The 13881-nt window shown below is 43.9% G+C and overlaps 1 protein-coding gene across 1 annotated transcript; it reads right to left on the bottom strand.

The window, feature by feature from the left end:
* Window positions 1-1558: 1558 nt before the first annotated feature.
* LOC119027007 (high affinity immunoglobulin gamma Fc receptor I-like) lies at window positions 1559-12186 on the bottom strand. Its single transcript, XM_037111789.1, has 8 exons — window positions 11971-12186; window positions 11658-11690; window positions 8715-8993; window positions 8246-8545; window positions 3041-3310; window positions 2330-2572; window positions 2122-2235; window positions 1559-1990 (listed from the first exon to the last, which is right to left on the bottom strand). Exons 1-8 carry the CDS (start codon window positions 12005-12007, stop codon window positions 1983-1985), a joined length of 1284 nt encoding a protein of 427 aa, XP_036967684.1. The 5' UTR covers window positions 12008-12186; the 3' UTR covers window positions 1559-1982.
* Window positions 12187-13881: the final 1695 nt, after the last annotated feature.

Here is a 13881-nt window from a genome sequence, read left to right as displayed (position 1 = left end):
ATGTTATCTTGAGGCAACAGGAGGAGCTGCGTCAACTCAACTCTGCTGCGATGTTTGTTTTGATGAAAGTGAAAGTGAAAGTAAAGTTGGATCAGCTGTACTGGCTGCTAAACACGAACTCAGACACACGTTTGTTTTCCGTACGTGAATAAAGAAGCTGTTCTCAGAGGAAAATAAATAACATTGTTTGAAGAAGCACGGAATACTCTGTTAGTTACATGTTCTATGTAATTCATCACAGACAGCTCCACTAACCCACTGCCCAGCTGTCTTATCGCTGATACCACCAGACTCCCTTAAAAAATCACGTGATTTAAAGAGTTGTCGCATTGGGAGGAACTTAACACATTTTGTGAAACTGCTCCGACACATTGTAAGTCTTTGTCTCTTTCTTGTAAATTCGGCATTAAATACAAACATTAAGATGTTTGAAAAAAGTGTTTAAATTCATCCTGACTGCTTCTGTGTCTGAAGACTTTCGTACCTCCCTTAAACAAAACACCACACAGATTCTGTAGTAACAAAATGCAGCCAGTGCAACGATGCCTGCTGAGCCTGGGGTTGAGCCCCCAGACTCCCCCGTCAACCACTCAGGCACGAGAGTGGAGGCTCCATCGAGACGTTGTTGCTCAGATCTGGCACCGCTTTGAGAAGGCAGTAGCTGACCTGTTTGCCTCCAGGGAGATGGCTCGTTGTCCAATATTCTCCTTCCTGGGGAGGGACAACCCACTACTAGGGACAGACCACTGGCTCACCAGTTGCCTCAATGCCTACTGTATGCCTTTCCCCCTTTCAGCCTTCTCCACCCCCTCTTATAGATGATCTGGCTAGAGAATGTGGCAGTGATCCTGGTGGCTTCAAATTGGCCCCATATGCCATGCTTCTCAGGGATCGCACCACTCCAAAATGGAATTCCCTGGGAGCTCCCCATTTGGAGAGACCTGTTGTTGCAGGCACGAGATGCCTTGTTTAACCCCTTCCCACAGGGCCTGTAACTGTGGGCATGGCCCCTGAAAGAGCAGCGTTCAGGGCCCCAGGCTTGCCAGATCCAGTCATCCAAACATTGGAGTCGTCAACAGCACCATTGACCCGTGCGGCACATGCCTTTAGTTGGGGCAAGTTTGCCTCTTGGTGCGAAGTCCGTCAAGTGGGCCCCCTCATTTCCACATCACAGCATATCCTGCACTTGCTGCAAGAGCAGCCGGACCAGGGAAAATCCACCGCCACCCTCAGAGGCATGGTAGCTGCAATTAAGGCTTCACGAGTAGGGAACCATAGCCTGTCGGGACGCTGCTGTGCCATCATGTCACAATTCTTGAGGGGTGCCCATCGACAAACAGTGCGAATTAAGTCACCAATGGTGTCCCCATGGGACTTCGAAAGAGTGCTGGGGGCACTCCAGCATGGTGGAGACATAGTCTCTTCTCTCAGAGAACAAAGGTTACACCCGTAACCAAACGTTATATTCCTTTTGTTGCCTCTAAATCTATGAGGAACACTGCTGACAGCTTATTGATGGAACAAGTTTATTGATGCATAAAATGGTCAACCACCTTTTAAAAGTCATTTATATATAAAAACATGAAATGCAGTGAATATCAAGCATTTATAAAATGACAGAAGAAGCTTGTATGTGTTTTTCACATAGAAAACATTATATGTTCTAAATGTTAAACTCTTTTTATTCAGATGCTACAAAAGAAGCTGAAGAACAACAAAGGTGTCAGAACATACCGGACGTGAACAACCAAACATTTCAATGATTATATGTGACGATCTAAACTCTTTATACCAAATACAACAGAAGATTAAAACCACGATACAGTTATTTTAGATGAGCTGCTGTCAGATTAACTTTACAAAATGCTGTGTGTTGTTTGTTCAGCACAGCTGCACACAGTGATCACAGAGAAGCTGTTAAAGTACAGATGGAGTTTTTCATGTTGTCGCCTGTTCTTTTGGTTTAGTTGCTACAGATTTCTTTATTGAGCTGAAAAAAACAGAAAGACTCAGGTTGGCATCATGATCAACATGTTTTATCATATTTCACTGTCCTCTCTCTGTATGTGTGTGTATTTGAATAATTAAAGAACATGTAATGACAGAAGAAGAAGTTCTCACCCTTGGACGCTCTGTAGCAAAACAAAACCAGCAGAGGAATAAAAGCAACGATTCCACAAACCAGCCCAACAACCAACAGCACAGGAAATGAAGAGCTGTCAGGCCTGGACACCGCTGGAATAAATTGGGAGACAATATTGATCTGAATTTGTTTATTAGTCAAAAACAGTTTACAAGAAAATGCAGCAATTGTTTTAATCCTACTCACCCTGAACTGACATCCAGCTCTGTGCTGACTCTCGTCCTGAGTGTCGACACTTGTAGAATCCTTCATCTGACTTTGACACTGCAAAGATATTTAACTCCCATCTGCTGTCACTTTGAATGACTTTCTCATTGTGATAGAAAAACACAATGGAGTCAGATGTTTGATTTCTGAATCTGCAGCTCAGACTAACAGAATGTCCTTCAGTCACAGGACGGGCAGGACTCAGCAGGATCATATCTCCATCTGTTAAACAGTCAAAGAATACCAGGTTTCACTCAGAGATCAGCTGGTTGAGGAACTTGAGAATGAGCTGATGTAGAGACATGATCTTTGACTTTGTTGTCACTGATTTAACAGTGATCATAAAATGTGACGTTTCATCTTCATACACCTTGTGTGTCTAATGTTCAAGAACCCTTTCAGTTGGCTGAACCTGTAAACTCACACTGGACTTTGAATGGTGATCATGGACCTAAAAACTGAAGAACACATCAGCCACAAATCTATATTCTATATTTATACATGGTTAAAATCACCGTGTGATTAAATACTCAACTGTGGTTATTAAGTGAAAACCATTAATTACTGGAGAGATGATGAAGCAGAGTGTTGGGCAGAACTCTTAACATGTCAGTGTGCTGTCCTCCTCAACACACAACGGGATGTTCGAAGTAATAAGTCAAAGAAAAACATAATGTAATGAAATCATACCCTGTACAGTGATGTTGACTGCGTTGGTGGACTCTCCTGATTCAGACTCACACCAGTACACTGCATCACTGGTGCTGTACTTGTTTATGTTGCATGTTGATCCATTCATTGTCCCCCAGGTGGTGCAGTCTGACCGGTATCTTTCCTCAGTTAATAACCTCCACACTCTCCACTCAGTAGAGTTTCCCTCACAGCTCAGTGAGACAGAGTCAGAGGTGAAGTGTTGAGCTCTGTCAGGACTCACTGTGAGAGATGCTGATGAGTTAACATCTGAAAAACAACATGTGATAAGAGGTCAAACAGAGCACAGAGATCTTTAGATAGAAAATGTCTCCATTCAAATAGTCCTTATCTCTGTTTTTATTGTAACAAAGTTCAGTATTTTGGTAAAATTCTACTTAAACCTCTTGTTACAATTTTGAGTGAATTTTAAATGATAGACAACCAAGTGACTCCAGCTGCTGTAAGCAGAAGAAGAGCTTAAGTATCCAGACTAAAGTACTTTTTGTAAATGAGAGCAGAGTTTTAGCCAAGATATCACATCTGTCTTTTTGTGTGTTATGTTAAAGAGTGAGGACAGAAGGAAACAAGTACATTCCACCCAGTAAGGTGGAAAGTATGAAGTTTGTTTTTCTAACTTTAGAAAACAGCGAGGTAAGTTTATTTGTATAGCACAATTCAGACACAAGGCAATTCATAGTGCTTTACAGAATCATATAAAAGTAACATGAAAACACAAAACATTTAAAAACAAGCAAGAATATGTCAAGAAACAAAACATTAAAACAAGTACAGAGAAAGAGAAGTAGGCTAAAATAGAAAAGGTTAAAAGTCTAGAGAATAACACAGACTAGAAAATAACAATCACATTGCAGTCAAAAGGTTTAAAACTGCTTCAGTAAAAGCAGTGGCAAACAGAAAGTTCTACAGCCTCTATTTAACACTTTGTTTTTCTCTGATAATCTACGGTCTGCACTTGATTCCATCATTTCATGTTTTCATGTTTTGGATTACTGGCATGAGCCTAGCACCGACCGACTTTAAGGAGACTTACTGCATCTTGCACAAACGCAGAAGTTAGCAGTAGCCAAGGCAGTATGTTTCAGTGCAACTTTTATGACAAACGGGTCAGACAAGAGCCCCCAATGATAAGTGGAATAACAAGGACGTTCACGTCGACCGGAATGGCGTTACCGGGGTCCCACCCTGGAGCCAGGCCTGGGGTTGGGGCTCGCAGGTCAGTGCCTGGTGGCCGGGTCTTAGCCCGCGGGAGCCGGCCGGGCTCAGAGCGACGTGGGCCCACCCTCCAGTAGGTTCACCACCTACAGGAGGGTTCAGAAGGGGCAGGTGCGGTGTGATGTGGGTGGCGGCCATGGGCGGGTGCCCCGACGACCCAATCCCTGGACGGTGACTCTGGCCATGGGGACATGGAATGTCACCTCACTGGGGGGGAAAGAGCCTGAGCTAGTGCGGGATGTTGAGCGGTACCGGCTAGAGATATTCGGGCTCACCTCCATGCACAGTCTGGGCTCTGGAACCCAACTCCTTGAAAAAGGCTGGTCTCTCTTCCACTCTGGAGTTGCCTGCGGTGAGAAGCGGCGAGCTGGTGTGGGCTTGCTTATAGCTCCTCAGCTCAGCCGCCATGTTGGGAGTTTTCCCCGGTGAACAAGAGGATCGTTTCCCCACGCTTTCGGGCGGGGGGTAGGTCTCTCACTGTTGTTTCGGCTTACGGGCCAAACAGCAGTGTAGAGTACCCGGTCTTCTTGGAGGCCCTGGGAGGGGTACTGTAGAGTGCTCCAACCGGGGACTCCATCGTTCTATTGGGGGACTTCAATGCTCACGTAGGCAGCGACAGTGTTACCTGGAGGGGTGTGATTGGGAGGAACGGCCTCCCCGATCTGAGCCCGAGTGGTGTTTTGTCATTGGACTTCTGTGCTAGTCACAGTTTGTCCATAACGAACACCATGTTCAAGTATAAGGGTGTCCATATGTGCACGTGGCACCAGGACGTCCCAGGCTGGAGGTCAATCATCGACTTTGTGGTCATGTCATCTGACCTCCAGCCGTATGTCTTGGACACTCAGGTGAAGAGAGGGGCTGAGCTGTCAACTGATCACCACCTGGTGGTGAGTTGGATCTGCTGGCAGGGGAGGAAGCTGGACAGACCTGGCAGACCCAAACGTATTGTGAGGGTCTGCTGGGAATGTCTGGCGGAACCCTCTGTCAGGGAGGTCTTCAACTCCCACCTCCGGGAGAGCTTTGACCAGATCCCGAGGGAGGCTGGGGATATTGAGTCCAAATGGACCATGTTCGGAGCTGTGGCTGTAAGGTCTCCAGTGCCTGTCGTGGTGGCAATCCCCGAACCTGGTGGTGGAAACCGGAAGTAAGGGATGCTGTCAAGCTGAAGAAGGAGTCCTATCGAGCATGGCTGGCTCGGGGGACTCCTGAGGCAGCTGACGGGTACCGGCAGGCCAAGTGTGCTGCGGCACGGGCGGTCGCGGAAGCAAAAACTCGGGTCTGGGAAAAGTTCAGGGAGGTCATGGAGGAGAACTATCGGTCAGCCTTGAGAAAATTCTGGCAAACCATCCGGCGCCTCAGTAGGGGGAAGCAGTCCTCCATCAACACTGTTTACAGTGGAGGTGGGGAGCTGTTGACCTCGACTGGGGACATTGTCGGGTGGTGGAAGGAATACTTCCAGGATCTCCTCAATCCCACTGACATGTCTTCCATAGAGGAAGCAGAGGCTGGGGACTCAGAGGTTGACTCATTCATCACCCAAGCCGAAGTGACTGAGGTAGTTGGGAAGCTCCTTGGTGGCAAAGCACTGGAGGTGGATGAGATCCGTCCTGAGTATCTCATGTCTCTGGATGTTGTGGGGCTGTCTTGGCTGACACATCTCTGCAGCATCGCGTGGGAGTCGGGGACAGTGCCTCTGGACTGGGAGACCGGGGTGGTGGTCCCCCTATTTAAAAAGGGGGACCGGAGGGTGTGTTCCAACTATCAGGAGATCACACTCCCCAGCCTCCCTGGGAAAGTCTACTCCGGGGTACTGGAGAGGAGAATTCGGCCGATAGTCGAACCTCAGATTCAGGAGGAACAATGCGGTTTTCGCCCTGGCTGTGGAACACTGGACAAGCTCTATACCCTCCGCAGGTGCTCGAGGGTTCATGGGAGTTTGCCCAACCAGTCCACATGTGTTTTGTGGACTTGGAGAAGGCATTCGAACATGTCCCTCGCGGCATTCTGTGGGAGGTGCTCTGGGAGTATGGGGTCGGAGGCCATCTGCTAAGGGCTGTACGGTCCCTGTATGACAGGGGCAGGAGTCTGGTTTGCATTGCCGGCAGTAAGTCAGACCTGTTCCCGGTGCATGTTGGACTCCGGCAGGGCTGCCCTTTGTCACTGGTTCTGTTCATCATTTCTATGGACAGAATTTCTAGGCGCTGTCAGGGGCTGGAGGGGGTCTGGTTCGGGAGCCACTGGATTTCATCTCTGCTTTTAGCGGACGATGTTGTCTTATTGGCTCCGTCGAGCCAGGACCTCCAGCATGTTCTGGGGCGGTTTGCAGCCGAGTGCGAAGCAGCTGGGATGAGAATCAGCACCTCCAAGTCTGAGGCCATGGTTCTCGACCGGAAAAAGTTGGCTTGCTCCCTCCAGGTTGGGGAAGAGTTCTTGCATCAAGTGGGGGAGTTCAAGTATCTTGGGGTCTTGTTCACGAGTGAGGGAAGGATGGAGCGTGAGATTGACAGGCAGATCGGTGCAGCAGCTGCAGTAATGCGGTCGTTGTATCGGTCTGTCGTGGTGAAGTCAATTTATCGGTCAATCTATGTTCCTACCCTCACCTATGGTCATGAACTTTGGGTAATGACCGAAAGAATAAGATCCCGGATACAAGCGGCCGAAACAAGTTTCCTCTGCAGGGTGGCAGGTGCTCCCTTAGAGATAGGGTGAGGAGCTCTGTCACCCGGGAGGAGCTCGGAGTAGGACCGCTGCTCCTCCACATCGAGAGGAGCCAGCTGAGGTGGCTCGGGCATCTGTATTGGATGCCCCCTCGACGCCTTCCTCGGGAGGTGTTCCTGGCATGCCCCACTGGGAGGAGACCCCGAGGAAGACCCAGGACACACTGGAGTGACTATGTCGCTCGGCTGGCCTGGGAACGCCTTGGGATCCTCCCGGAGGGGCTAGGGGAAGTGTCTGGGGTGAGGGAAGTCTGGGTGTCCCTGCTCAGGCAGCTGCCCCCGCAACCTGGCCCCGGCTAAGCGGAAGAAAATGGATGGATGGATGGATGGTCAGACAAGAGGCAATGGAGTGGTCAGATAAAGGTAGTTGGCGGTTTGTTTGAGTTTGGGCAGTGTGTGGGCCCCTTTAAGATTGCAAAGGTCTGGATGGTTCATAACGTGGCAGCAGATCAGAAATGTATTTTGGCACAAAATCATTTAGTGCTTTATAATTCAATAGCAGGATTTTTAATTCAATTCTTTGACAGACTTGAAGCCAGTGTAAAGATTTAAAAACCGGAGTGATGTGATAAACTTTTTTGGTTCTTGTTACAGCTCGAGCTGTAGCGTTCTGAATCAGCTGCAGCTGTCTGATGGAGTTTTTAAGAGAGTCCTAAAAAGACACCATTACAGTAGTCCAGTCTGCTTAAGATAAATGTGCAGACACGTTTTTCCAACTCCTGTTGAGACATAAGTCCTCTTATCCTGGATATATTCTTAAGGAGATAGTAGGCTGACTTTGTAATTGTCTTAGTGTGGCTGCTGAAATTCAGGTCTGAGTCCATGATTACACTGAAGTTTCCGGCTTGGTTTGTAGTTTTCAACATTACAGGTTGAAGCTGAGCAGAGACTGTAAGTCTGTAATGCATCTACTCAGTGTAATTATGGGATCATAGTCCCCTGGTGATATGGTTATATAAATGTGTGTGTCATCGGCATAATTATGGTAACATATCTTGTTTTCCATTATCTCAGCTAGAGGAAGCATGTAAATGTTGAATAGTAGAGGCCCGAGAATGGAGCCCAGGGGTTCTCCGTTTGTCATTTTCATCCACTCAAATGTGCTTAAATAGGATTTAAAACAATTTAGTGCTGTACCCAGTTTTCCAGTCAGCCCAATAGTATATTAAGTCGGCCCAGTTTTATATCATTAAAAAGACGAACAGAGCTGATATAACGTCTGTTTCTTAAGAGATAGAATCACACTGACCTGAAGACCAAACAAACTTAGGTTTACTGTAGTAAGAGTAAAACTCTGGATCTCCTCTTCCAAGTCTGCACCTATATTCGGCTGCGTGTGTCTGTCCATGAACAATGTAGGAATCCTGTTTAGTCCCACTGCTGCTGACAGGAAGCTGCTGAACTCTGTAGGAGTCGTCTGATGGTTTGAGAACCCTCTTATACCAGTAGAACTTCCATCCTGCAGATGGATCTTTAACTCTGCAGTTCAGAGTCACTGAGTCTCCAGCCCTCAGCCATGATGGAGACACAGTGAGGACAGGCCATGGATCTGTTGGAAAATGATTTTATAAATGAAAATAAGTATTGATAGTGGATCAGACACATCCTGCACCATCAGTACATACTGGAGATTTACTTTAAAAATATATACATGAACAAAAACAACCGATTAATGAGCTGTATAATCTTCACTTTGAAAGAAATGTGATGTGACTTACCGTCTGATACTTTCAGTTTGATGGGATCACTCCAACCTGTTGAAGAACGCTGCGTATGTTTCTTTCTGCCCTTACACCTGTAGTCTCCACTGTGGGATTCAGTCACAAAACTAATACTGTGTTTATTTTGATCTGGAGGTTTTTCTGAGCTGGTTGTTCTCCATTCATACTCCCACTCAGTGTCTCCTCCATCTGTGATCTCACATCTGAGAGTGATCCTCTCTCCTCTGTATACTTCAGTCCAGTTTGGCTGCAGAGTCACAACAGCCTTGTTTGAACCTGTTAATGTTCAAGAATTCACAGAAAGGAAACAAAAGTGTACAGAAGCCCAAAGGGCCAAGTGAGAATTATTTTCTTCTGGTGCTCCATTTTCTAAGTTATACTTTTGTGTGTGTGTGTGTGTGTGCCTCAAATATCTCTGCGGATCAGGATCAGACCGATGTGAGATTTTCAACATGGCTGCTGTGTGGTTTAAGGGTGTGCAACGTCGACTTTGTTTGGACTATAATGATACTGTTGATAAAATATTCAATAAATGCTTTACCAATTCCACTAGCATTGTCAACCATAGCCACATGCGCACCAGATCCAGTCACTGCCCTTAACAAAAAGTAGTGTACTTAAAGTTAATTTTATTAAGTATGCTTGAGTATAAGTATAGCAAGTATACTATGGACCATGTACTTGTAGCATACTAGAAAGTATACTAATTTAATACTTCTTTGGACTAAACTGGAACATTTTAGGTCTATAAAAGTATATTTTAAGTACACTTTATAGGGTCATTTTAAGTTTACTGAAGTACACTTTGAAGTATACAACAAGTACACTCATCTATATACTACTAGTGTACTAAGTATATACTTCTAGTCCACATTTTAGTTTATTAACATGTAAGTTCATAACAGAGGTAATACCTGAAAGGAAATGTGTGTAGTGAAAAACATTTTTATTCTGTTCAATTAAAAGTAAGCACAAGTCAATTACTTCACCTTATTCTGTACTTGGATCATAATATAATAAGTATTGGCATGTAAATATTGGCAAGCTTTAGCCAGAGATTCACCATTTATATCTACACATATTAACAACTTAACAGATGGAAAGTCTCTCCCGGAAAACACCCAACATTTTTATCGTCTTCGTTAACTCAGCACAGTTTGACCACAGAACAAGGATTTGAATTAGCCCACAACCGTCGTACACATCATCTTATTCACAACCACATTGACAAACTATAATTACACCAACAACAACAGAATACCCAAGAGTCTTTGCGCCACAGTCCACAAGGGGCGTTAGAGTAAACTAAAGTACAAGTATAAGCTTTAGTGTTACAGTATAAGTGTAAGTCTAAGTATTAATGTACTTAGACTTAGACTATTCTTTATACTTTTCAGAATAAGCCAAGTATACTTCACTATACTTTTCTTAAGTATATAAAATATAGTATATAAAAAGTACACTTCAAGTATACTGCCTCAGTTTTAGTATAAAATAAGTGTACTTGTAGTACACTTGAATGAACTCCTTTTTGCTACGGGTACAGAGCTCACCCCCACGACACACCTTATGAAAGGAAAGGATTTATACCTGCAGCGGCGCGAGCTGAACCGGGAAATTGCTGGTGGTTTGGTCCCTTCTGTGCATCTAAACTGACTGTTCTGGGTTAATGAGACTGAATGAGTCTGGACTGAGTCTGTTCCGGTCTGAGGAGATCCGGATACACGAGGACAACACAGCGGAGTCGGATTTTGTGGATGTTCGTGTGTAGCTAGCTGCTAGCCCACCCCCACGCCCCACCTACTGGGTCGACTCGCCGGCACGTCCAAAACCGGACTTATGGCAAATAATTTCCTCCACACTTTTTTCCGGAACATTGCCATCACATTTGCTATGTGTCTGGTGCAGGAAGAAATGGTAAAAACTGGCTTTTGTCATGAAAGTGTCCGCAAGCAAGAAGTGTTTGGAAAAACACGTTCATATTGGTGGAAAAAGGCACCACACCAACCAATCACAAAATTATATGGCAAACCACATGATTTGGTTGCTGAGGATCAGGGGACGTTGTGTGAGGGACGCCGGTGGAAGAGTGACAGCAATAGAGATCACGAGTTTTGAGAGTTGAGAGATTTGTGACATATAGCTTGTTTGGAGTGTATAGTTAGTATGTTATCTAGTGTATAGTGTAGTGTGTTTAGTGTGTAGTGTAATCGTTTTTTTGTGTTGTGAGTCAAAACAATGAGGAGACGGCTGAATGTGGAGCAGGCAGGGAGGAGCTGAGGAGCCCTGAGCCTTAAATTTAAATGGTTACATAAAACTTTGTAAATTTCATTTGTGATTTTAGGTCCATTGTGTTAATACAGTATGTCAAAATGGAAAAAAATAACTGTACAGTCACACATTTGAGGATGTGCTGAAAATAATGACACCAAACAAGGCAAGGTAAATAGTTTTTACGGTGAGATACAATGGTAAAATCAAAAACGGCAAATTATATCCCTGACGTCCTACTTTCAAACACAACCTCATTTGGCCATCCATGAAAAAGTTACGTAACCTCCCACTTTTCTATAGCATAGCAGCAAAAACACCACATCACTGCCCACAATGACTGAGTGAGTGACAGACTGTTGTAAGTGACTGTATCACACAACTGTACACAGTGTTGTGACATAATGAAGACTAAAAACTCAAAACTAAAGTATCTTTACAGTGTCTAAACTTATTCCAGTGTGAAGTCAGTGGCATCATGCAGAGCTTCACTGTCCAAGTAGCTTCCCTGAACAACTGAGCACTAATCCAGTCATTTCATAATGTGCACTGAGTAAAATGACACATCGATGGAAAAACACAGCAGCTAAAACAAGTGATCAAGAGTGATACAGCAGGTGACATACAGGACAAACATGATCAGTAAATATAGAAAAGATAAGTAGTCACCTTCAGCATGTCCGTACAGGAGTGTATTCAGCACTAAAATAAAGATTAAAACTTCATTAGACCAATAAGGTAAATGGTAAATAAGCAACACATGTAATTCCACAGCTATATACAGAACACCTGTCATCATATACTGTACATGCATTGTCCAGGTACGTGTGCACAAACTAGTGCGTAAGTAACCAGTTGAGTGATAAACTTAACATAATCCTCCAATCTGAACCAAGACAAACAGCAACACAGTTCATGTCTACACAACTACCACACTGATATAAATACTGACAATCACATAGAAAGTCACAGATGTACTCACAGAACAACCCGAACACACCGAGCAGAGCGTGACCCATCTTCACATCCAGCACCGACACTGTCACTCTGGTTCTGATCAAACTTCTTATTTTGTATTGATCAATATTCAGCAGAGAGAAAAGAGAAGTTACATTTCTCAGAAATGTGAGAGCAGATTTTTTTTTATCAGCTTCTTCTTCAGAGTGTCTGTCTGACTCTGTTCTTACTTCCCCTTCACACAAAGCTCAAACTACTGCAGTGGTTCTGACCGCAGCACATCTTGACAAGATTACATTTCCTGTCAACTGTGAATAAATTATAAGCTTATCTCCCTGATAAAGTTTTGTTCCTCATCTTTATCTCATATACAACGAACATAAGATCATTGGATTCAATCAATTACATCACGATAACATTTTGTCAGCTAATCTGTACATGTTATGCTGTCCAACAGTTTTTCTAGTGAATGATGAGAGACAAAGAAACAGAGGGGAGCTGTGAGAGACGGTTTTCTGCTCTCTTCATGCTCACTTCTGTTCACAGGAACTGCTTTTCTCTCACCTCAGCAATTTCCTGTGGGTTAAGTTGTGACAAAACTACCTGAAGGTGAAGACATGAAAGGTTTCTAGCTGGTTGCTAAAATGTGAAATGCAAAAGTGGCATGAACAGTAATTATTGCATGTACATGAAACATGATATTAATTATATCAGACCATATACTAACATTGTATTACAGATATGTTCTTGCATCCACGCTGCCTGTGTTTTGTTGTGGGCCTGTGTTATGTGTATGCTATGTCACCCATACAATCTTCATTAAAATACCCACCAGAGTAAAACAGCTGTTTTGTGTTTGGCTTTAGAAAATCAAGAATTTCTTAAGTTTTCAAAATGGTGTTTTATTCACGTAAATAATTAAATTTGACAGACCAGAAAAGATTGTCAGTCGGGTGTCTTCAGATATTTATCTAAAAAGGCAGAGTTTTATATTAGCTATCAATATTTCACAACTTTTAATCTGTAAGACGTGACCTGTCCTGTGAGCTGCAGACTGATGAGATGGATATCTGTAAACTGAGATGCCTTCGTTTTTGCCTCACGTTACTACAATGACTCCAGATATCAAATAGAATCATCATGAGGGAAAATAAAATATCATGAACAAAATGCTAAAATAAACTGCAGTGTGTCTTAGGGTGAGAACAACATGTGAAGCCAGTTCTCATCAGCATGACTGAAATATGTTTCCCGTTAAGTTTCACACATAATGAAGTGATGCTGTGATAGACAGAATTAGACAGTGTCACTATTCACACTGAGAAGTGGTTGGGTTTTTTTCCTCTTGTGGAAGAAGTTAATCAAGTAAAGCAGGGTGACATTTTCAGCTGTAAAATAATCAAAGAACATGAAAAGTTTAAAATCAGATCACTACTACTTAGAGAGTACTACAACTTTATGAGAATGAGGCTCTCAGGTAACCTTGACCTGGCCAAGTGTTTCTTCCGGGTTCTGGGTATTTTCAGCAAGTCACATCAAGGATTTACATTTTATGACCTCATACGTATTATTATTCATATTCTGATATATGAGCATGTTGTTGTTACACAATAGTTAATGTTCATACTGTTCACTGTCAGTTGCAGCAGTTAGAGTACAGTGTGTTTGTGTTTTCTCATGTTTTATGATCAAAATACCAGTTTAACATCAACAGTAGTAGTTACCAGCGGGCTCCAGCAGGGGGAGCATACAGCTGTTATAATAAGGTCCTCAGCCAACATCTGTCTTCATCTGAGGCTCTGCACAACATTTAACTGTTTCTGTAAAAGCAAAGAAGAAATAATTCTAACCGTGTAAAAGCAGCCCAGGTTCACGTTAACATGTGTAACATCTGCCCACAGTGCATGTTATGGAACTGTGTACATTTTTACTTGCA

This window comes from Acanthopagrus latus, chromosome 10 (genome assembly GCF_904848185.1).
Source record: "Acanthopagrus latus isolate v.2019 chromosome 10, fAcaLat1.1, whole genome shotgun sequence".
NCBI classification, from domain to species: domain Eukaryota; kingdom Metazoa; phylum Chordata; class Actinopteri; order Spariformes; family Sparidae; genus Acanthopagrus; species Acanthopagrus latus.
This window is presented reverse-complemented; position numbering and strand designations above follow the sequence as displayed.